The 22,869-nt window shown below is 45.3% G+C and overlaps 3 protein-coding genes across 5 annotated transcripts in view; 2 read left to right on the top strand and 1 right to left on the bottom strand.

Annotated features, from left to right (window-relative positions):
• Positions 1-5,133, top strand: part of USP4 (ubiquitin specific peptidase 4) — a 31,840-nt gene extending 26,707 nt beyond the window's left edge. For both annotated transcript variants that reach the window (XM_041460155.1, XM_041460145.1), the window contains 8 exons: positions 360-448; positions 1,323-1,538; positions 1,620-1,690; positions 2,051-2,166; positions 2,644-2,793; positions 3,449-3,552; positions 4,584-4,672; positions 4,794-5,133. In XM_041460155.1, the coding sequence (XP_041316089.1) occupies positions 360-448; positions 1,323-1,538; positions 1,620-1,690; positions 2,051-2,166; positions 2,644-2,793; positions 3,449-3,552; positions 4,584-4,672; positions 4,794-4,895 (937 nt within the window). In that variant the 3' untranslated portion in view covers positions 4,896-5,133. The remainder of the gene's footprint in view (positions 1-359; positions 449-1,322; positions 1,539-1,619; positions 1,691-2,050; positions 2,167-2,643; positions 2,794-3,448; positions 3,553-4,583; positions 4,673-4,793) is intronic.
• Positions 5,134-8,350: 3,217 nt separating this feature from the next.
• Positions 8,351-13,528, bottom strand: EMC3 (ER membrane protein complex subunit 3). 2 transcript variants are annotated; one of them, XM_041465183.1, is made up of 8 exons: positions 13,300-13,528; positions 13,168-13,225; positions 12,310-12,403; positions 11,579-11,683; positions 10,816-10,897; positions 10,588-10,667; positions 9,923-10,005; positions 8,351-8,598 (listed from the first exon to the last, which is right to left on the bottom strand). In XM_041465183.1, the coding sequence occupies exons 1-8, from the start codon at positions 13,452-13,454 to the stop codon at positions 8,470-8,472; spliced, it is 786 nt and encodes a 261-aa protein (XP_041321117.1). In that variant the 5' UTR covers positions 13,455-13,528; the 3' UTR covers positions 8,351-8,469. The 2 variants fall into 2 exon arrangements, with proteins under 2 accessions (XP_041321117.1, XP_041321127.1); XM_041465193.1 differs by lacking the exon at positions 12,310-12,403.
• A 1,363-nt stretch (positions 13,529-14,891) lies between these two features.
• Positions 14,892-22,869, top strand: part of FANCD2 (FA complementation group D2) — a 33,720-nt gene continuing 25,742 nt past the window's right edge. Inside the window, exons 1-10 of the mRNA XM_041462519.1 lie at positions 14,892-14,962; positions 15,122-15,256; positions 15,852-15,919; positions 16,606-16,709; positions 17,230-17,293; positions 18,059-18,111; positions 19,073-19,151; positions 19,833-19,957; positions 21,306-21,393; positions 22,342-22,446. Coding sequence (XP_041318453.1) covers positions 14,896-14,962; positions 15,122-15,256; positions 15,852-15,919; positions 16,606-16,709; positions 17,230-17,293; positions 18,059-18,111; positions 19,073-19,151; positions 19,833-19,957; positions 21,306-21,393; positions 22,342-22,446 — 888 coding nt within the window. The 5' untranslated portion in view covers positions 14,892-14,895. The remainder of the gene's footprint in view (positions 14,963-15,121; positions 15,257-15,851; positions 15,920-16,605; positions 16,710-17,229; positions 17,294-18,058; positions 18,112-19,072; positions 19,152-19,832; positions 19,958-21,305; positions 21,394-22,341; positions 22,447-22,869) is intronic.

Here is a 22,869-nt window from a genome sequence, read left to right as displayed (position 1 = left end):
CAAGGTCCTGGCTTTTTGGGCTTTGCAACAGATACTGCTGGCTCAGCCTTGCAAAAGGAGTCAGGAGCACAACTGAGGGCATGTTTTCAGGGCTCACACATGGGGCCACCATTTCTTGATGTCAGTATACAGCCAGTGAAACATGGGAAAAGCAGTGAGAGCAAAGATTTAGGGAATTGTTGTTTGACTCATTCTGAGGGCTCTTGGTGCTGTCATGTAAATGTAAATGGTGCTGTACAGGTTGGGTTCTGGTTTGCTGGAGGGAATTGGGCAGCAAGAGCTGATGATAGAGGGGTGTGCTGCTGTTCTGGTGCACAGCTACAGTATGGTTGTGTCAGAAATGTATCCCTTCTCTTCAGCCGCTGTGTGAAACTCCCTCTGGCAGAAGAATACTCCTCACCCTGCCCAGACAGAGGAACCTGCAATGGCTCCAATGGTGTGGTTGAAGGTAAAGCCCTTTCAAAATTTGCTGGAAGCTTTTCAGCACTTTAGCTTTCTAACAGCATTTGTTTTGTGCTGTATTTGGCTTAAGCTCTAGCAGGTTGTTTCTCCACCATAATTAAACCACACTGTTGTGCTGGACACCTGCTTGGTACAGGGAAAATCTTTTAGATCATTTCTTTCCTAGGGAGGTAGATGTGCAGCAGCTGGAGAACAGGGTGTGGATGTGCATTCATCCGGACCAGTGTTAGGGAAGTCCTTGCTTAATTGAGCAAGGTGCCTCCTTCCAGAGGCAGCCCTTCCTGACATGCCCTTTGGTGATGAAAACTGGCCTGTTAGGTCACAAAGATTGTGGAGAAATTTGTGTGTTGGAGGACATAGAATGAACACTCTCATTCCTAGGCCACATGCTCTCTAGGAAGCTTTTAATGCTGATGGCACACGAGTGTTTCCCTTCCCTGTTTGAAATGATTCACTAGTGTAGCCTTGAAGGTAGCAGCTGCAATGAGTTAAATGGGAAAAAACATGCCCATTTTCCCCAAAGAATGGAAATAACTTTCCTGGTGACTTACATATTCCTTTCTGTGAAGACACCCAGCTGCAGCTTTGCTGATTCTCTCTTAGGGTGTGCTCTCAGAAGGAGTCATTGTTAACCTGCACACTGAGTGCTCTCCTAAACTGGCATCTGCTAAAGGAGAAAATACAACTTCAGATGGAGTGGTTAGCAAGCAGAGGTTTCTTTTCCTGTGTCCCTTTTCATCGCCACCCACATAACTGGTGTGTGTTGTACAGGCTGATGCAAACAGCTGTCCATGGCAGGTGTCAGGATAAACTTCCATGGAAGCCCTGTTACATTGTCCTTGTTTGAAATGTTTTTCCAGGCGACATTGAAGAGATGGAGCATCAGGATGGTGGAGAGGAAGGCAAGGAAAAGCTGACAGAAGTTGACCCCTGCCACTCTGAGGGTTGTATGCAGGTGGAGTCAGCAAGAGACCTGCAGCCTTGCAAGAAACAGCATTTTACTTTTAGCCTTGTGAATTCCTCTGGGACCTCAGAGATAAACTCCATTGTTGAAGGAAAAATCTTAAAACTGAATGGTAATTATTTCCTTGCTGTTTTTTTTTTTTTCCTTTCATCTTTTTACACCTGTGCAATAAATACTTCCTCTTTTTTTGTAGCTTTTTCTGCAGTTGCTATTGACTGGGATTCTGAGACACGGAGGCTGCTGTATGATGAACAGGAGGCACAGGTTGTAGTATGCTCTTTTCATAAGTCAGCTATGCAAATTTACATAGTATTTAAAAGGTGACAGTAAACAGTGTTCTGGTGGATCATCTTTTTAACAGAATAAACTGGTTTTTTATAACAGAGTGAAACAGTTTCTACTGTCTTGATAAAAGCTCTAAACCCAAGTGAGGGGTTTTCTCTTCATATTTTCCCTTATGGACTATTTAACATAAGGAAGGAGTGGCTGGAAGCTGGAGATGATTGTCTGGGTGGGGAAGGAGGTGCAGAAATATGCAGTGTGGGGAAAGTGAGCATGTAATTTCTTGATGTCAGGGATTATGGAGTACATGGAATTAAATAAAGCACCCGTCTCTTTCACTAGGCATTTGAAAAACATGGAAGCATGCTACAACTACAGAAGAAGAAGGCTGTTGTAGCCCTCAGAGACTGCATAGAGCTCTTCACTACTATGGAAACACTTGGTGAACATGACCCGTGGTAAGAACCTCTGCCTGCCTGCCATATTTACCACCAAATGTAACTGAGTTCACATGATTTTTCATGGGATTATTGTAATTTCCCAGGTCTGTCCTTTTGTCCTCCTCTTTGAGAAATCTGTCAGATCTGTATTAAGTCGTTGACTCAATAGGTTGTGGACATGGGTTAATAAAAGTATTTGTTTCCTGCCTATATTGAAGAAAAAAGTATCAGTGGGAATGCAGCTTCCAATAACCAGGCAATTTTTAAAAGTTAGTTTTTGTACAATGTGCAGTCAACATACTTGCCATAGGACTATAAAAAGAAAGTTGGAGTTTGAAATTCTCTGAGGCAATGTGTTCACCTGCATATTCCACAGGCAGTGTGCCTTCTGTCAGGCAGGGACTGTGCTTGTGCTAGTGAGGCATCTTTAATGGAAGGCCAGAAGCTTTTCTATTGACACAGTCATGAATTTCTTGCTTGTTACTCCTTCCTTAGGTACTGCCCTAACTGTAAGAAACATCAGCAGGCCACGAAGAAGTTTGACTTGTGGTCTTTGCCCAGGATTTTGGTGGTACATTTAAAACGCTTCTCGTACAGCAGATACTGGAGGGATAAACTTGACACTGTTGTGGAATTCCCCATCAGGTAGGATTCTTCCCTCAGGCTAGGAAGAGCTTGAACTTGGTCAAGAAAGATGTACTTCTGATGTTTCTGTTGGGTGGGCTTGTAAACTGGAGCAAGTGTTTTCTGGGTTTGAATGGCTGACAGCAGGCATGACTTGAGGGCGTTAGTGTTTTTGGGGGGTGGTTTGTTAATGCTATTCAGCTTTATACATCTCAAAGAGCATTAATTACTAGCAGGTACTCTTTCTTCTGAAACTCAGTTAAGCCCATGTGATTCAACCAAGAGAACTTCTGTAGCAATTGTAGCAAATTTTTTTGGCAGTGCTGCACTTACGGTGTTGAGTATTGCACAATTACAAGATGAAAGCCTGCCTTGTCCCTCTGCTTCTGCTTGCTAGCACCCTGCTGTGGGATGAAGCATATCCCTTACTATTCCTGTCTTATTCTTCATGCCTACACAGGGACACTCCAAGCTGTGTTTTATTCAACACCTCCCACTAAACCTGGCAGTGTTTGGTGTGTTTGTCAGGACCTGCCTTGTGTGGAGGGGGGTAACAAGTCTGGTCTTCACACTAACAGCATCTGGCCCCTGAGCAGCAGAGCAGCACTGGTGCCGTGCTTCAGTTCCTAAAAAGTGATGGTTACTAGTGTACTGATATTTTTGTGTTTCCTTCCAGGGGTTTGAACATGTCCGAGTTTGTCTGTGACCCAAGGGCAGGCTCATATGTGTATGACCTCATTGCAGTATCCAATCACTATGGAGCCATGGGAGTTGGCCACTGTGAGTACTGCTGCTGTGTTCTTGGTGTGCAAGGAAATGTGGGCAGAGGGGACATGGGAGGGCTCTGCACTGGGACACCTCAGTAGCCCTCACCTAAAGTGTCTGGTCCAAAACTTACCTGTGTTCTGTGTGCAGGCGAGTATTGTATTGGGATCCTGTTAGGATATGGAGGCCAGATAGGTAGCAGCACTTTGGCCTGAGGTCTGACTGATGCCTGTGGAACCCTGGTTAGCTGTCATTAGTTTGTCTGTTGGGTTTCCTCAGTTTATGAGTGGAGCCAAAATTTTTCAGTGCTGAACCTAAAATTGTGACATTGGCTGACAGTAGAATGTCTCCACCTTTGCACTGATAAGGACTGACATAGGAAAATGTCATTTCATCAAGAGAAAACCCACTTACATACAAATTTGGTACATGATGAGTCTGTGCTTTCTGTCACTGGTTTTGCTGCAGCACAGATGAAAAGTGTCTGTAGGTGAGTTACCTGTATCAAGTGTTCATGCAGATCCGTGCTGTAGGTGACACTTGTAAAACCACCCAGAAGCAATTTGCCATGACAGGATGATGAACTCCTGTAGCTGAAGGGGCACGTGTTCTGAGGTTGGAGATCACAGTCACAGAAGTCTTGGCTGGAAGAGATGTTGAGGGACTTCTGACTTCACTCTTGAGTGAGGATTCAAGAACCAGAGTAGATCCATTAGCAGCAGAAAACTTTTCTTTCAAGTGAAAATGCAGAGTCTTAAACTGTGTGTGTTTGGGAAAGCTCTGAGTCAAGGGCAGTGAACAAAGCCTACTACTGTTTTTCCCCAAGTTTCTTTTCCCTGTATCTCGGCTGTCAGGGATAAGCCTGGTGTGTGGAACCTGGTCCTAGACTAGCTGGGCCAGCTGGCATGTTGTAGATGTTCATGCTGGTTAACTGGCCTTTGGGCAAAGCTGGCTCCTGGCCTCCCATGGTTGCAGTCCCAGTGTCCCAGGTGTGCATTCCCTGCTGGCCCTCCCCAGCATGCTGAGCTGCAGTTCCTCCCTGACAGACACTGCCTACGCCAAGAACAAGGTGAACAACAAGTGGTACTACTTTGATGACAGCAGCGTCTCGGTGGCTTCAGAAGACCAAATAGTGGTGAGTATTTGACTTGAGGCTGTTGCAGGTCTGTGCTGAGACTGTGGTTCCCTGCTTTGGGTGTGACATTGCAGCCAAGCTGTGTGGATGGTTTCAGATGGGTTTTCTTTCTGTTCGGTAGACAAAAGCTGCGTACGTGCTGTTCTATGAGCGCCGAAACGGCGAGGAACATTCTGCCCCCTCTGCTCCCCAAGAAGAGTGTGATGGCATGGACACCAACTAAGCACCACCTCCAGCACTCAGCCACCGTGGTAGTGGTTGCTCTTGTAAAGCAATGCCTGAGGCGCCTGAAAATTTTTCTTCCTTCTGTAGGGGTCAAGCAGAAAATCAAGCACTGAGAGATTCAGTGCTGGGGGTTGCAGAATAGCACTGAAGAGCCAGGAATAGGTGCTGACACTTGGGTATTTAGAGGCCAAAAATAATATATATTGGAGCTTCAATAAAGTTCTTTTTAAAATCTGGCTGAGCTGTGTGGCTAGAGGCAGGGGCTGGGGCTGTGGTTCTTGGGCTGAGGGTTGTAGCTGGGGTTGGGAGAGGACAGCCTGAGCTGGAGGCCAGGCACAGCTGAGCCTTGAGGGACCCGTGGAGGAGAATGGTGGGTACGATTCTGTGAATCGGCATTGGGGCTTCCTGCCAACTCTGGTGTTGCTGTTGGGCCCTGCCTGTGTCAGGGAGGCCTCCTGCACCTTTTCTGGAGCTCATTCAAATCTTTTTCATCTGGTCTGTTGCAGTCTCTGCCGTTGTACCTAGGTCCCCTGGCAAAGCAGCAAACGTTTCTCTTGCTTGCTCATCTCCTTTCACTGATGCATTTGAGGCTCTCCTGGGCAGTTTTAACTCAGCATTTCTCATGTGAACACTGAATCCAGTGATGCAGGAATCTTGGCCAGAAGTGAATCATACCTGCCTGTGGTTTGGCATATGTGCAGGCTGATCCCCATGGAGATGCAGGATACAGCTGCTCTGGCTCCTCTTCTTCTGCAGAGAAATTACCATCCATAACATTGATGATTTCTTGTCTTGTCCATCTCCTACATCCCTCACTTCCAGGCTGCTCTGTAAGCACTTTTCTGCTGCCAGCATTTCTCCTATGGTTTGTGCAGTGACAGCATTTTTATCCTTTTTTGCTCATTTATGTCTCCAGCCAAGCTCAGCACTGTGTCCCCAGAGCTGTCACCTGTATGGGTGATAGCCCAATGCAATGGATTGTGTGAATTTTCAGCCTTTTCTCTTGCAGCTTTGGTTTTTTTTGCACTGCTCTTTCAGCCTTCCTCCACCCTTGCGTGCTGCCTTTTGTATCCTCACCTGATCATCCTCTGTGGGGCTGCAGGTGTGATGGTCCTGTCCCAGGTCCTGTTTGTCTCTGCTGTTCAGTGGTTCTGCTCCATCCTTTTGTCACAACTGGCAAATGCTCTTCCCTCTGTCTCCTTCACTGTGTGTTGCTTTTTAGGATTCAAGTCCAGCTTTCTTGAAAAGACACTCCTGTGAGTCTCAGTGGAGAACTGGTCTTCCATGTGAAAAATGGGAAAAATTCCAGAGCCTTAGCATGTACTTTTTTAGGGAAACAGCTAGCTCAAGATAGTGAACCAAACAGGAGGGTTTTTCCTTCTTGGATCCAAGTGTGTTGGCAGAATGAAAGGCTGAGACTGGCTATCAGTGTGCTTTTTGTTCCCTCTGGAATGTGTGCTTGCAGCTGTTGTGGCTTCAATGCTGGCCATCACCTTCTGTGGTGGTGCTCAGCAGTGCTCATCCATTTAACTCTAAACTTTCCACCTCAGCCCCACCTTTCTGCAGCCCTGGGCAACAAGCAGTGCCTGAAATTGCAGTGTGCTTGTCCCTGCACCCTGGGAGGGCAGCACCAGGCAGCCCTTTTACCAGGGCACTGGAAAGTGATGGGAAGGAGGAGGGGGTTTTGTCTCTAGCCAGCATGCTGCTGATGTGATTCTCCTTTGTGGAATTAGCTTTAAAGCATTAAAATTTAAATTTTGAGATCACAATTGCTTAGTTGCTTCTGCTGTTTCATTTTATTTTTATTTTTGCAACTCTTAATATTGAATTTTTTTTCCTTATTACTGAGGGGAGCATGCAAAAAGCAACTTTTAAGCTGTAGCACTGCACTGAAATTAATCAGCATTTTTTTGTTGTTTTACCCTGAAAGTAAGTCATGTGGGCATTCCAAAATGGGGAATAGAGGAGAGGGAGGACAGTAAATGACGTTTTTAAAAGATAAATCAATCTGAAGTAGCCTTTGTCCTCCTCCTCGCCTCCCTACCTGTGCTGACACTGAGAAATGCATCTGTGGGGCTCAATCTCAGATCCTGAACAGACTGTTGTACCGCAGAACAAGCAGCCCAGCTCTGCTTTCTCTGCCTCTGAGCTGCTGGGCTTTGGCTGGTGTGTGTGTGCTGTAATACCAGACTGTTTTTTAGACTAGCACTTTGTAAGTGGCTGGCTCTGTTGTACAAAGAGGAAAATTAAAGAGTGGTTTGCACTGAAACTGGGTTCTGTTGTATTTTCAGCTTTCATTACGTGGCCTAGGACTGCTGGTTGTGGGGATGCCTGGTGCTCTAGGAGAAATTTGGGCTGGGGGAGGGTGAGTGCTGCAGAGCCAGGGGATCTGGGAGAAAATCAGCTGTTGAGGGCACAGCTCTGCACAGCTGAGGGTTTGCTGTGCTCCAGGGTTGCCTTTTCTCCCTGCAGTGCTGGGTTGCTGGTACCTGGTACTCTAGCAAAGCTGTCCTTGCTTTTTTTTGGCACTGGGCAGCCTCAGCTATGGTTTTCTCCTTCCTCTTCCTCTGCAGACCCCTGAGAGGTCCTGGTCTTCCTTCTGTTCATTTTCTCCAGGGGTACCAGAGCTGCCTGTCACTACCACTGAGGTAGCTGTCCTGCAGCCTCTGTGATTTCCTCCTCAAGGCAACCTGAACACTTGTGAGAGCAGGCTGGAAAAAGCTGAGGAAGAGTAATGGGCTTGTGTGTGGGATTGTCCCAGTCCTGCAGGTCAAGGTGGGCTGTGAAACCCTGGTGAGGAGGTTTGAAGTCTTCATGCCAAAATTAGTGTAAGAGCAGAGGAGCTTGATCTCAGCTGGAGCTCCCGAGGGTTAATGAGCCTTAATGTGGAACAGCAGCTGCTGAGCTTTGCTGTGTAGGGCTGGTCCCCAAAACATGGTGTGAAACTCTTCGTGGGAAGAAGGGAAAGCAAAGGGGCAGCTTCCCTGTTCAACTGGGAAGATACTTGGTGAGAACAGAAAGTCAGTGTCACAGTCCTGGCTCAGCTCCTGCTTTGAAGGGGATTTACACTTCCACCCTGAGAAAAAGGTGCTCAGAATAAAGAAGGGTGGAAAAAAATAGCCAGAGTATGGAAGAGCTTCCTTTTACAAAGCAGTTCTCTAGGTTGGGACTGTTCTCCCTGGGGAAGGGGTCTGAGGAGTTTCTACAGAGGGATAAGCCAGGAACAGCTGCTCACAGTTCTCTACAGTGAAGGTGGGAAGCTTGAAGCATTTATTTTCCCACCTGGCTTAGTAAATAACAGCCAGGCACTATTCGGCAGCACCCTGCTCGCAGGCAGGAGAGGCTGTGTGGGCACTCAGGTGCTTACAAATGGACTTGGGAAGGATTAAATTAATAGGGAAATGGTGTGTGTGTGTGTGTCTGTGGGCTCAAATCAAAGTGAGGGCACTGCAGTTCTGAACATGATGTTTTTATTTTAATTGCAGCCTTGCTAAAATACATTATATAGTTCTAGGTAACAGATTTCTTTTCAAATAACTTTTACAAGAAGAGACAAAAGCATATTTTCAAATTCAGAAGATGGAGGTCTGAAGTTCTTCCTTAAACATGCCTTCAAAATGGAGGTCTTTTGCCATGAGCTCTTCTTCTACATCTTCTAAGGCCCACTGATGATCTGTCAATTCTAAGGCTTCCCATTCCGTCTGCATTGGCAGTGAACAGAAGTAGAGAAGGAAAAGCAACACAGGATTAGTTTGCCAAGAACTACACAAAGCAGTGCTTGCTTTAAAAACTGCAACAAACACTGATTTCTATTAAAAACCTGACAGTCCTGTCAACTCTCTGAAATCACTGGTTTATGCTTAATTAGATGTTAGTTGCTCAATACAAATTGCATCACAGAAATTAGAAAAACTACATTATCTACTTTCTGCCAACCCTCTAGCCTTCTGGAACAGTCCATGGCTTCTGTAACAGCCAGTTCTGTTCAGGCGGGCCAGGTGCTTTGCAGTGAGGTAATTCTTTAGTTCAGAGTTACATGGGTATAAGAGGCCAAAAATTCTGCACCTGTCACAGACTTGTGCACAAAGCCTGCAAAAAAACATGTCACATGATGCCCAGCAAGAGATTTGTATTTCTTGGCCAGAACACTTCTCCTGCAATATGGGCTTTTCCCCTTTTGTTTCTGCTGGAAGATGTAGTGGGTTTTGGTCCCTGCAAGGCCGAATTGGCAAAGATGCTGGGGAGAGCCAGTACTGGGTGGAAGTGGAGTCAGTACTGGCTGGAATTGCACCTCAGTGCTGAGTGTGGCAGAACAGCCAGTGCTCCAGCACTGCTGCCAACTGCAGCCATCCTCTTCCCTGGCTGAGCCTCTGCCTGGGCTGTGTGGGATTTTTAACCAGGAAAGTTAATGAAAAAATACTGCAGGAGCAGACCATCCCACCTTCCTAGGCAGCAGATGATGTGTGGCTAAACCTCTTCTACAGTACACAAAACCAGAAACCAGGTCTGTCCTTCTTGTATACACCTGGGCATAAACACTGCCTGTGAAAGGCAGAGGCAATATAACAAGCAAGTGCCTATGGAAAGTGCTTTAGGAGAACTTGAAGACAGTAAATTCCTGATGGATTTTCCACTGAACCAACTGGCTTTCTTCATTTTCTTACCCAAGTTCGATCAGGTGCCTGCTGGACTCATGCCAGCTGCACTATTAACACAACTTTTGGAGAGCCAGCTTCTGCTTTGGAATTATACCTCGAGGTAAAAAACCCCCTTCCTCAGCACAAGCAGAGGATGGGACGTAAATTCAGCTTTTGTACCAGCAATGACTGATCTGTCAGGTTTACTTCAGGGTATTTGGGCTCTGCCAGACCCAGAGCAACTCCCACAGCCTTCATAAGCTGTCAGCTCTAATTTTAGGAACAGGAATCCAGAGCAATTCCCTTACTCGACACATGGAGATGAGTTACATGCAGCTTACAACCCTGCAGGCTCACACAAACAGGAGTGCAGGTGGCAATACTGTACCTTAAATGCTTTGTTAGTATCTGCTGGCATGGCCATTGCTGCTCCTGTCATTTGTTCTTGCATCACCCTGGACTGATCTGCAGCTGCAAATGAGAAATGAGAGGTTGATTTCTGTGCTATTAAACAGCATTCCCTGGAGCGTGGTGCAATTGGGAAGGATTTTATCTACAGACGAGAACATTGCAGCAACAGCCAGAATGCAATGCTGCTGTGCCAGGAGTCCTCACAAGACATCTTGCTCCCAGCTGCTCTGTCTTAGCCAGATTTACATAAAATAGGCAGAAAAATTGAAGAAAGTAGTTTTCTATTCCCAATGCATATTTGTCCTGCCCCACATCTAACATTAGGAAATCTTTGCAGTTTTCCTTAAAACCAATACTCGCTAGAAATAAAACAAACCTGAGTGCAAAACTTTGCACTGATTTGATGGGAAAGAAAGCCTGGGCTAACAACAGTGGAAGTTTAGGAGCCAGTGGCTGGTGCAGGACATTTGGGTACTTGCTGCAGGTGATGCCAAACCTGACCCACGGACAGTAAGTAACCTGACAGAAACGAGAGAATTCAGGAGCTTCTTGGCTGGAAACTCAGAAATCTTTTCCCCAGCCTCCCTCAGACAACATGCCGTGGAAGGGGCAGCCAGTTCCCAGAAATGGCAAGTGCCTTACCATTATCTTGGCCCAGGATGAGAGTATAAATGCTTCTGAGTCCAAACACATTCAAGAAGTACCAGGAAGCAGAGCTCACCCTGACAAATCAGAACAAGCACAGTTGTTGTCAGTTCAAAGCTGGCTCATGACCTCATTCCAGCAGCATACAGACCATCCAAGGGCTATTAACACTTCAACATTTTCCAGGTGGGAACTGGACCTTGCTTGCTGAGGACAGGGGCTTACCAGGACGCATCCAAAGTGAGCAGCTCAATTCCCTGCTGCAGCATTGGCTTAAAACGCAGCGTCAGGGGAAACGGGACCTTTGCTGCAGGGTAAAGAAAAGAGAGCTCAGTTTCACAAAGTGACTCTGCATGATTGAAAAGCACAGGGCCAAGTGAGCAGGTAGTTCTTTTATTACATCTAATGTAGTCTGAGTGCAATGTGTACAGCTTGGATTTCTGAAAAAGCTGCAGTTCTGTATTCATTTTAACATGAAAAGACTTTCTGAAACTTAATCATCAGATGACCAAACCCTCACAGGTGTTACTTCACAGTGACTGTGAAAGGGAATGTCCCTTGTTAAAGAAACAGTTATCACATTAACAGTATAGGAAAAAAATCCCAGAATTATGAATTTAAGTAGGTATTTTTGATGTGTACACTCCACACAGTAACCAACTCCCTGGACAGGTTCAGAGGAAAATCCACTGTATCAACCTGAATTTCATGCAGTTTTAATAAAATACTGGTTTTGTCACTACAGTTGTTCCCAAGTACATGAGCTGTGTTCTTTGAGACCATGACCAACACTCAGAAAACAATTTCCACCCTTTGCAATGGGACAGGCAAATTTTTGCAGTTTGTGAAGAGCAGCAGTGCCACAAACCAAATTTATGCTGCTCCTAACTGACTGCTCTCAAGTCCAGGAGCAAACCTCTAATGCAGCTCAGACCCCCAAGGTCATCCTCAGGAACACAGCCAAACCCATGCTACTCCAGACACTTACTTGTGACAAATCCTGAAAATGTCATGTTGATCCAACCACCAATGAGGATCATAGGCAGAACATTGGTTACATTCCCTTTCATCATATCTGTCAGCATGGTAGGATCTGCAAATCATAGATGGGATGTGAAGTAGCACCACATCGCAATAAAGAGAAACAAGTTATAACATGCCAGATAATTTAATTAAGAAACTGCATGAGACAACACTCCTATCCCAGTATCCATAATTTTCCATTGCTGACAATACTTTGCAAAATGAGATGAGCAGCCAGTGTGGTGGTGGCTGCTGCCACAGAGGTGTTGTGTTCTGTGCTGTGCCTGACCCCATCCCTTGCCCCAGATCTCTGAACTTGTCTGACCCCTCTGTGAGCTGACCTGGGTAGAGGAACAACAACAAGCTCCTATTTTGCTGTATACATTAGTTAAATTAAATCACTTTAGAGAAGACCCTCTGGGAGCTGGAGCAAAACACTGGCACAAGGAGACAAGAGCAGGATTCCCACTCCTGGCTACCCTGAGGAGCTCAGGTCTCCTGAGATGCTGCAAGCAGCTCAAGGCTGAAGTTAAGCAACATGAAGCAATCTAATGCTTTTGTTATTCAAGCGAGGGATCTCACTCCCACCCCCTCCCTCACACTGCCTGAGCTCCCTGCAAAGCTGATTCACCTTCCACCCTTGGCAGACACTGGCAGGTTTTTCTACCTGGCTGCAGTTCGGGTACCTCAACATACCTGTCATTGGTGAAGGAGGCACTACCTTTCTTTTTGTTTTCTTAAAAAATCCATCCTCGGGGTTATTAAAAAAATATTTCCGGGACAGGAAGGACTGAAAGCAGAGAAAGACAATGCCAACAGCATAAGAAGTAAAAGGACAGAAGCATTAGTTCTTGCTCAGACATTCAGACATCTCGTGAGTTCTTTCACAACACACCTTCCTGGGATAGGTGCCTCACTGCCCATGTGTTCTAAAGCTCCTCATATTTTTCTGCATCCAGAGTACCAGATCTCTGGCTTTCTAAAATTCTTAAAGTAATTATAAGAATTATCTGAAGAGAAACCCATGTTAATTAGAGAACTTTTAGTGTTTTGTGCAAATTCTTTGTGCTGGTGGAGCACCAATACTGATACACGGAACATTTTCACTCACCCAGCTGACCCCTGGATTTCACAAAATACACATTTGGTACCAACAGAGCCAACACGAGTGATGCATTTTGAGTTTAGCACACATTTCAGCTGACATTGTACGACCACCAGGTTATCCCAAGCTCGCATTACATCCCTGTGTGCTTGCTGGCAGATATTAAACACAGCAGTTTGGAGGCACATCTCACATCAGCATGCAGTTAAAACATCGAGCAGTGACAGCTAACATAAATGTCAAGGAAAAGACATAGACGGCGGTGCTGCGTCCAAGATTCCTAGGAATCTGCACAGCTGGACACTGCTCTGGCCCAGGGGTGACCCTGCAGCGCCCGACCCGCGGGGCCTTGCGGGCGCAGCTCCTCCCGCGGCACTGCCCGGACAGAGCCCGCGCTCGGTGCTCCTTTCCCGGCCGTCCCTGGGAAGCCCGACCGCGCAGGTCCGTACCTGCTTTGGAATGTATTTTCCATTTTCCCGAAGGACTCTGCTCCGGATCAGGACTTGGCTGGAAGAGAGACACGCGGCGTTAGCGGCCGGGCCGGGGCAGCGGGGGCGGGCGGGGGTGAGGCGGGCCCTGACCTGTCGGACACCTGCTCCTGCGTGAGGCGCTTGTCGCTCTGGAGCAGGATGGACACGTAGTGCCGGATCATGCCCACGAAGAACGTGATGAAGACGATGGGCAGCACCACCCATAGCCGGATGTTGGAGTCCAGCAGCAGCTCGGGCTCGCTCATCGCGGCGGTGCCGCCTCGGGCCCGGCTCCGGCCGACACCGGGCCGCCGCCGCACGCCCCGCTTCCGCTTCCGGGACCGGCACCGGGACCGGCCCTTCCGCCGCCGGCGGAATGGCGTCAGCGCGCGCTGCTGGCGGGAAACTCGAGCGCGAGTGGCGGGAGCGGCGTGAGGGGACAGCGGCGTGAGGGGACAGCGGCGTGTCCTGCCCTGCCCTGCCCTGCCCGGAGAGGACGGGAGGTGAGCTCGGCTCGGCTCGGCTCAGCTCAGGTGAGGTGGGCTGGGCTGGGCTGGGCTGGGCTGAGGAGGTGGAACGGCCGCCTGAGGCGCTGCCCAGCTTTGGCCGTAGGTGCGATGGAGAGGGGCCAGCCTGCCCCTGGCTGGGCTGTCAGGCTGCGCCTCGCACCCAGAACAGAATCCCAGCGGTGGTGGGGCTGGAAGGGAGCTCTGGAGATCGCCCAGTCCAACCCCTGCCAAGGCTGGGTCACCAGGGCAGGTGACACAGGAACGGGCCCGGGTGGGTGTGGAGTGTCTGCAGGGAGGGAGAGTCCAGCCTTCCCCGGCAGCTGTTCCAGTGCTCTGCCATCCACAACCTAAAGAAGGTTTTGCTGGTGTCAAAGTGAAACTTCTCGTGTTTTAGTTTTGGCCGTTGTTCATTATCCCATCTCTGGGCGCCACTGAAGAGAGTCGGGCACCATTCCCTTGGCACCCACCTTTCAGATGTTTATACACCTGAAACAGCTGTGAAAGGCTCATTGCATTTTTGTTCTTAAAGTGTTCCGCTTCCATGCTGATATTTTAAGTAACTCATTTTACCTGCCTTTGCCAAGCAGTTGAAATTTAGTGTGAGATGCACACACATCTTTTTCTAATAACTTTTAAGTTTTAAAGGTAATTTTTATTTTCTTTTTACTCGTTGCCACTCCCCAAAAGAGGATGGGTGAGATGGAGGTTTGTGCTGACAGAGCTCACTGGCTATGATTTGTGGTTAGGGACATGAACAGGATCCCTTAATGTGTTTGGGCTCATGAACACCCATCTGTGAATCCTTTGTTGCTTTGTCCAGGCATGTGGAGAGGGTCTTGAGTTTAGCTCAGTGGATCCAATCTGGGTCCTCATAGTTGCTCACTTTAATTTGCCATTTCATTTGCCTGGTGTCTGAATGAAAGGCCAAGCCTTGTTTCATGAAGAGCTGAATTTTAGAAAAAGGGGTGTATTGTGCTATTTAAATATGGCAAGCTCTAAAATTTCAACCTGCACAGCAGAAAAATGTGGTGTGATATTGGTTACCCAGGCAATCTGTCTTTCTTTGAGCACTCTCAACTTCTGTCACGTTCCCTTTTGCTATTCACTAATACATTCTAGATCTGCTTAAAAAAAGAGATAAAGAAAACACTTGTCTTTTTCCTGCATTTTTTTAGGAAACAACAAAGATTTTGTTACCATGGTTTCAAAAAGGAAATTGTCCAAAGTTGATGCTTCTGAAGAGAGCTGCAAGACAGACTTGCCAAGTAGGTGCTTGGGTATCATCTTAGTGGGGTGGAGACCCTTTAATAAAGGCAGCAGCTCCCAAGCAGGGGCAGGGCCAAAATGGCAGTTTTGGTAATGCTGATTGTTAATGACATTGCTGATTTTTTATGTATTTGATGCAGCATATCTTGTTTTCTCAGAAACCAAGAAGTCACGGAGTTCTGATAAGGAAAATGCTTCTGCCTTCTGTGGATTGGAGAATGAGGGAGTCTTTGAAGAGCTCCTCAGGACATCAGGAATTGTGCTGAAAGCTGGGGAGGGACAGAATGAAATAGGTATGAGTTCAACATTTGCTGTTTCTGATTTAGATCAAAACCTGCAAGGATGGATGGTACAAAGTAATGATTTGTTTTACTTGCAGCACAAAAGTACTTGAGCCAGCTTGTTTCAAAATTCAAGCAAACCCTCATTTGGCCTCTTATTTGTTACCTACTTCTTGTTCTTGCTGAATTCAGTGCATCACCTAAATTCATCATTCCACCTCTTTGGGTGTACACCTGCTAAGTCTAAAGACTTCTGAAAGATTATTGGAGGTATATAGAAAAATATTAGACTGCATCTGTGATTACAGTATTGAATTGCAGAGGCAGGAGCTCTGAAATGGGGAAACAAACGTGGCATTGTTGCCTTTCATTTCAGGCAAGGCCTTCAGGAATCCTGTATTCAGTGTCTTCAATGCTACTCTTAGCCCTGACTAGAGAAAGCACAAGTGCTGATTCCACTCAGGCTTTTGCCAACTGGACTTCTCAATAGAGCAAATGCAAAATGTTGGTGGATGAGCTTGAGAGCTTGTACTTGGTGTAGCTGTTATGATGTTGGATGGACAGACTGTGTCTCATTCTTTATGTCCTTTCTAAACTGTCTCCTTAGCTGTTGATCAAATAGCTTTCCAGAAGAAGCTCTGCCTGGCCCTGGAGAAGCACCCTACTTACCCTGCTGTAAGTAACTTTGGCAGGAGCCACCTTTAAAGCTGTTTGCTGAGTAGGAAAAGATGCAAATGCAGCTGCCTGTTCCTGCTAGTCCCATACAAAAGTGTGCAACACAGCAGCTTGTCTTGGATTTCTGTGGTTCACATTTTCCAGTTCTCTTAGTATTGCTTCTACAGTCTTTTAGTCCCACTTTTTTCTGACTGTCAAAGTAATTTTCATTGGCAATATTATTCAATAGACAAAGACTCTTAGAGCAGACAAATCACTTGCATAGCTTTGTGGTAGAAGCTGGGTTTGGTTTTGTATTGGGTGGGAGCTGGCAGCATTAACACTGCCATGATGTGGTGCTCCTCCCCAGACATCAAGTCCAGAGTGAAAGTCCTGAGGCCAATGATTTGACTACAAATGTTTTTTTGGGTGCAGCCCTTGTCACATTATCTCAGCTGAACAGGAAGAAAGGCAAAGTCTTTTTAAATCAAAGTAAAATGTGAGTTACTTTGCAGAACAATCACTGTTTCCTCTGGAAATGGTCTAGACCAGCATTCATTTATTCTCCAGCATTCCTTCCATCACAGTTTCTGTCTGCAGTTCCCTGGTTAGCTCTTCCTGCTAGCAAAATGCATCAACCATCAACTGCTAGCAAAATGCATCCTAAAGGACAGCAGCTGACTGGATAACTTCTCTCTGCTTTGCAGGTTGTGAAGCAGTTCATCAGTGGCCTGGAATCTCACATCAAGGACAGGAACCAGTTCAAGAACTGCCTCTTGCCATGCACTCCTGTACGGACTGAGGGGTCGAGGTAGAGAACATGTGTTTTGCCTTCCCCCTCAGTCAGAGCCAGTCTCTAGTTGTGTGCTGTGACATTGACCAGAGTGCAGCTAAAGGCTCCAACTGCTGCACACCAAGGCAGGATGGCTGGTGTAGTCCACTGCTGTTAATTAGCAGGGAGTTTAGAGTGTTAAGTCACAGAATTTCCTGTCTGCCCATGGCACACATTGGATTCCATGGCAGTTTATGGCAACAACCAAGTACTATGAAAAAACTTTGCCAGGACTGGTGAAGTTCAATTCCTTTTTGAGATTTTTTTTTCCCCATGAGATACAGCTTCACCACAGACTTGGACATTTCTAGTCTTGTAGAAAGTGAGCTGGTTCAGAGCTAAAGTGCAGTTGTAAACCTTTTTGTATGTCTGTGATTTTCATGTACTACCTTAAGTCATTGAATGTAGTTTTTAAAAGAAAATGGTAATGGGAAGAGCTACAGCCTGTTCTCCCAGCATGTTTTTGAACAAAACTGTGGTGGAATCTTTCATCTTGCAGGAATCTGGTGCACTCATATTGTGAAAGCCTCATTAAACTGCTTCTTGGGATTAAGATCTTACAGGTATGGGAACCTTAGCTTGCTCTTTACAATGGTTTTGATTGTAGGGAACATTTTGCTTACTTAAGTAAAGGATTAATAGAACTGGTTTTGAGGCAGGTGAGGCTGCATCTGGAATAGTCTCCAGTTTGTTGTTGTGGGGACAAAGATGCTTAGGGCCTGAGACACATGGCAGACAAACAGAGACAGAGGGAGCTGGGTTTGTTCAGTTTTAAAGAAGGTTAAGGGAAATTTCATGGTCTTCACATACCTGGTTGCAAGGTGTGGGGAACACAGAGCCAGACTCTTCTCAAAGGCGAACAGGGGCAGAATGAGAGATGATGGCTCAGGTCAACCATAGGAAATTCTGATGAGATATAATCACTTCCACTGTGGAGAAAGTTTATTTAAGTGTTAGAGCTGGGCACTGTTTTCAGACGTACCTGAAACTGATGCTTTAGTTTTCTGTGTGGTGAAGAGCAGCTCAGGGTCTGAGAAAGAGGGGTTCATTGGCCCAGAGGAATTGCACATCCTGCCCATGTGGCCATATTCTTTTTGGTTGTGTGGGTAGTTTATACCACCCTCTGAAAAGCGCTTTTCACTTCTTAGGCTGTGTTCCTCATTTCTGGCATTAGGCAAGAGATTTCTTATACAGGCAATGCTTTATTGAACCTTTCAAGCATTTTATTCTCTGTGTATATTTCATCTTTTCTGAAAGGTCAGTTTTGGTGGTAGTACCACGGCACAACCAGTAAATCACCCTAACACTGTCTTTTTTCTTTCTTTTAGCCTGCTGTCATAACACTGTTGTTGGAAAAGATCCCCGAATTCTTTTTTGACATGTGAGTATAAACTGGCTTCTCTCTGCCTTGAAATGGAATTTGTTTTGGACAATCACCAGCTGTTTGACTTTAGCTGTTACTTCAAATTTACCTGAATGGCAATTTGCACTGATGTGGTTTTTTTTTTCATACCTGTGTAAAATAATCTGTGAGGTACTTGTGACCTTAAATTTGTGAGTCCATAGAGCTGAAGACAAATTTCTAGAAGGTGAAATGAAGACATTGGGCATTAATTGATTGTGCTTTTCACAGCTACTGACACAAGCTTAGGAATTATTTCATCAGAGGAACTAGAGAGTGTCTCATCATTAAAAAAAAAGATGGAAGTGGCTGCTGGCAGAGTTTTAGGAGGCTGGGAGATGCAAACAGATCTCTTTTTAAAACTGCGAGTTGTGTTCAAACAAGGGAAATTGAAAGAGCATCTCCTGGTTTTTGAATGTGGAACACCACAGTGGAGTGAGAGATCTTGAGGTGTAACACAGGCAAGACTTGACCACTTCATCTCTTCTTCCTGTGCCTAGATGCTCACTGCAGAGTTAGTGGGGCAGGCCAAGGGGCAGAAAGAAGCTGAGGCTGTTCCTGCTGCAGTTTTTGTTCCAGTGCTGAAATACAGGATACAAATACTGCATAGGGATGTAGTCCCAGAAATTGTCTCAGACTGAAATCTTGTTTGAGGAGGGTTTAACATAGACAGTCACAAAGTCTGAGCTGTTTTCACCCAAGAATTCTAAAGGATCATGGATGTAAAAGTGATAAGCTGTTAATTGTGCTGTGAATCCTTTGGGAATTCTGAAAAATGGATATTGTTACACTTGTCTCCTGTCAAACTGTAAGAAGAGTGAAGTTCTTTCTATGTGTTAGTGACCAGTTAAGAATGGGGTAAGTTGGTGTTGCTGAGCAGCAGCAGAGCTCTGGAGTCTGTAGGTCTGACTAAGCTGTGTGTCCTTTCCTGCTGTTTCAGTGTGGGCACCTTTGGAACAAATTTCCCCCGGCTCATCATCAATCAGTTTAAGTGGCTTGACAGGCTCCTTGACAGCCAGGTGGGTGCCAGAGGTGCAATCACATGGATGTTTTTTCCAAACTGCTTCTGGAATGCCTCTCAGGTGGGATTAGATTGAATTATTGTGCTGATGAGAACTGATGTTGTTTTTGTATTCACATGCTGAAGGAGTAATTTAATATTTTTCTGTTTTGTTATGTTTGCCTTGAGTGACATCTGAACATCTTTTAGTATTTTTCTTTTTTCCTTGCTCTAAGTCTTCTTTTACATAAATTTATATCTGTGCATGTGTATTCACACAGATGACCCCATTTTAAAGCTGTTGTTGGCAGGAAGTTACAATCCCCTCTTGTTTAATTTTAACAAGGTACTGAATACTTGCAAGTGTGTGTGGATAAATTCTCTGTTCCTGCTCTGGTGATTCTTTTCCTTCTTTCCCTAAGTCAGTTGGTCTCTGTGGGTTACTCTCTACTGGAGTACTAAACACTGGGAAGCTTGTTGTGTTTCCCAGTTTCCTCTGCTCATCAAGTTCATTATATCCTAGCTATAAAATATCATTGTTCCGCAAAAATCTATATTCTGCTTCATGATGTCAGCAGGACAATGAGTTAAGGGACAGTTGGCACAAACTCAGGCAGATGTTGCACTGAGGGACCTTAGATGCATAATATTGTTGTGCTGAGAGATTTGTGCATTTCACCAGTGCTCCTCTTGTCTGCAGGATCTGGTCAGGAAGTTAATGCAGATGGTTAGTGTCTCTCCAGTACCAATCCAGCATGATATTATCACCAGTTTACCTGAGATCCTGGAGGATTCCCAGCAAAGTGAGGTTGCCAGAGAGCTCAGGTATGGATGGTTTTGGTTGGGAGGGTTTGTTTTGTTTTGTTTTTTCCCCCTTGCACTTAGCAGAAAAGGACAAGATGCATTAATGCAGGTTGCCCTGAGGCTGACTGAAGTATTAGGACAGCACTGTGTTCCTGTTAACTGCAGCATCTGGGGACAGCTACCACTGTCTTAGGACATTCCATTTGTACTGTTATGCTCCTAAAGAGAGCTTAGGCAATCCAGAAGAAGACACTGCGTTTAGACAATGCTCCAAAACTGCTTTTATCTAAATTATTATTAAAGTCTTGACTACCTGGAGACAGCACAGGTTAAGTACTCACTACTTCTGCTGGATAGTCTATGATCAGTCACTTGGATATTACTACTGACAACTTCTGATTTGCCTTGGATTCTGCTGTGGTAAGGATCAACATGGTTTTTATTAATAAAGAAAACCCCAGACCCACAACACACTAAATGTGTGCCTGAAACAGAACTTTCTGGCTATTTTATGTACTTTTCTCAAGCATATTTACTGATCCATTAGGTACTGGGGAACCTAATGCCAAGAGTTACCCTCCCAGGGAGAACTGCCATAGGCTAGTCTTTGCATCTGTCTTTTTAAATAATGTATTCATTTTACACCATAATTTGAGTAGTCTAAGTGTTTATAATTCTTATTATTGCACAGATCACTTACATTTATGCTGGTGTCAATTACCTTTTCAAACCTGTGATCACTGTTGCAGATTATTACTGCAAGCAGTGCATCCTATTCCTTGTACCCTCTCAAATTGTGATTTTTTTCTTCATTTTCAGTTTATTGCCTCAGCTTCTAGATAAAAAAACTCCACACATTTTTCCTATGCTAATCAAACTCCTCAGACTTCTCTTTTCTCTGTTTGTGTATTTTGAAAGCTGAGATCCAAACAGTGTCCACAAGGCATACTTATTTCCTTATTCTCTATAGCCTCTACCCATTTCTGATGCAGAAAACAATTCATTACTTCTAATGAGTTAGGGAGCACAGACAGAGTTACCAGGATGCTGCAGATGAGCTGTTTTTCAACTAACAAAATTTAAGTACAACTTCTTACTAGAGAAAGTTTGTAAGAAACTGTGATGTCAGCCAAGAATGATTACATGAGTTTTGGGAAAGTCCATCAGGCTGTTAAAGACAGGTGCAGTTCTTACATGAGGAGTAATAATTTAGAGAACAAGTTTGCCATAATGCCAGTGGCATATGTTGTTGTCAGAGATATTTTTTTTTTGCAGTGACCACAAAAACTACTGGAATCATACAATACACTAAAAATACCTTCTTGGTTTTGTTAAGAGGACCCTTTGTTTTCTTTTCCCTGTGTATCAGCTGCTTGCTGAAGCAGGGCAGACGGCTGACAGTGCCAATCCTGGATGCTCTTTCTCGTCTGGATCTTGATGCAGAGCTTGTGGCTGAGGTGAGAGCTTTTACTGAGCACTTCAGCAGACCCCAGCCCCTGCTTAGCAACACGAGAGCTGGAACTGTTTCTTCCTTCCCAGTATTTTGCTAAATCTGACTCCTGTGGGACTTTCAAAAGTCCTGAGCTCCTGAAGTTGGAAAGAGGTCAGAAGCTAAAGCTGGTTTTTGAATCATGTATGAGGGGTTCAGGAACAGCAGAGAGAAGTTTTCTGAATTCCTACTGTAACAGCCAGGAATTCCAATCACAGCTGTGTTAGCAAATGCAGAAGCACTTTGTCCATCTGCAGTAATTTTTTGCTGCCTGTCTTAAACCTTATTGTCAATATTTCCTCTTTTTTTAAGTACAGTGACCAACTAGACTGTTATATTCTAAGGAAAGGCAGATTGGTGATTAAATAATTAAATAGGTTTTCTCTGCAGAGTGGTGAGAAAGGAGAATAGATGATGACGTGCCTTGTGCCTTTTGGATATGTTGCATTGCTGCACTTTTTGGAGTTGGTCTTCGTATGAATAAAATAAAATCAGTTCATTTGAGTGCATAAATAGTGTTTTACATAGTCCCAAAAGGCTGGTGCTGCATAGCAGGCTGCACATCCTCCATGCTTTTCCTTTTTGAAAGCCAGTTACAAAATGGTGGAGCCAAGCTCTTCATGTTGAAGAGTGATAATGGGCAGTGGCCAAAACAAGAGGTTTAGGTTGGATGTTTGGAAAAACAAGTTAGGGTCTGCAGCATTGACATAAATTATCAAAAAGGTGGCAGAGATTGGAGGTTTCCTCCATCCTTCAAGACTCAGCAAAGCCAAGGTGAATCTGATCTGGTACTGACAATATTCCTGCTCTGAGCAGAAGGCTGGACTGTAATTCTCCAAGGATTCCTTCCCACTAGCACAACTATGTTTCTGTGAAGTGTTGTCTTCCAGCTGATGGAGTCTTGCTCTCTCCTCAGGTGCGACAGTCTGCCATGACCATTGTGCCTTCTGTAAAACTGGAAGATTTGCCTGTAGTAGTAAAATTCATCCTCCAAAATGTCAAGGCAGCAGATGCAGTAGAGGTGCAGTATCTTTTTCATAATGAAGTGTGTATTTTCTACACCAGTGTGTGTTTTAACAGAGGGGAGTTGCTTCACATACAGAGCTGTGTGTTTTTAATGTTTCCAAGTAAAATTTTAATATTACTAGGGATCAAAGGCAGCCTTGCTGGGCCATCAAACACACTTTGTTTCATATGTTGAGGAAACCTCAGCCTAAGCCAAATGAGGTTTGTGATCTGCCCAAACCTTTCAGGGAGACCCCTGTAAAAAAGTGTGCCTATGACATGGGAGCCAGTCTGTGCCAGTACACTGCATTTGAACAGCAGTCACATTGGTAAACTTGCATGTCCCAGAATTCCTGAGGCTGTCATGTGTCTTGCTCAGCTGCTAAACAGAATAAAAGCAGTTCACAGCAATGTAAAGCAGATATAGGTGGGAATTTCA

This window comes from Pyrgilauda ruficollis, unplaced genomic scaffold, assembly GCF_017590135.1.
Source record: "Pyrgilauda ruficollis isolate IOZ18807 unplaced genomic scaffold, ASM1759013v1 scaffold10, whole genome shotgun sequence".
Classification (NCBI taxonomy): domain Eukaryota; kingdom Metazoa; phylum Chordata; class Aves; order Passeriformes; family Passeridae; genus Pyrgilauda; species Pyrgilauda ruficollis.
The sequence above is the reverse complement of the archived record's forward strand: the minus strand, read 5'-3'. Positions and strand labels throughout refer to the sequence as shown.

What these genes read in the sequence shown, in the direction of transcription:
- EMC3 (XM_041465183.1), bottom strand. Translation starts at nt 13,454, where the DNA reads ATGAGCGAGCCCGAGCTGCTGCTGGACTCCAACATCCGGCTATGGGTG. An exon ending in ATTTTCAGGATTTGTCACAA is followed by an intron (nt 10,898 to 11,578) that starts GTAAGTGTCTGG and finishes TTTACCCTGCAG; the next exon opens with CAAAGGTCCCGTTTCCCCTG. An exon ending in ATACTAACAAAGCATTTAAG is followed by an intron (nt 8,599 to 9,922) that starts GTACAGTATTGC and finishes CTGCCAATGCAG; the next exon opens with ACGGAATGGGAAGCCTTAGA.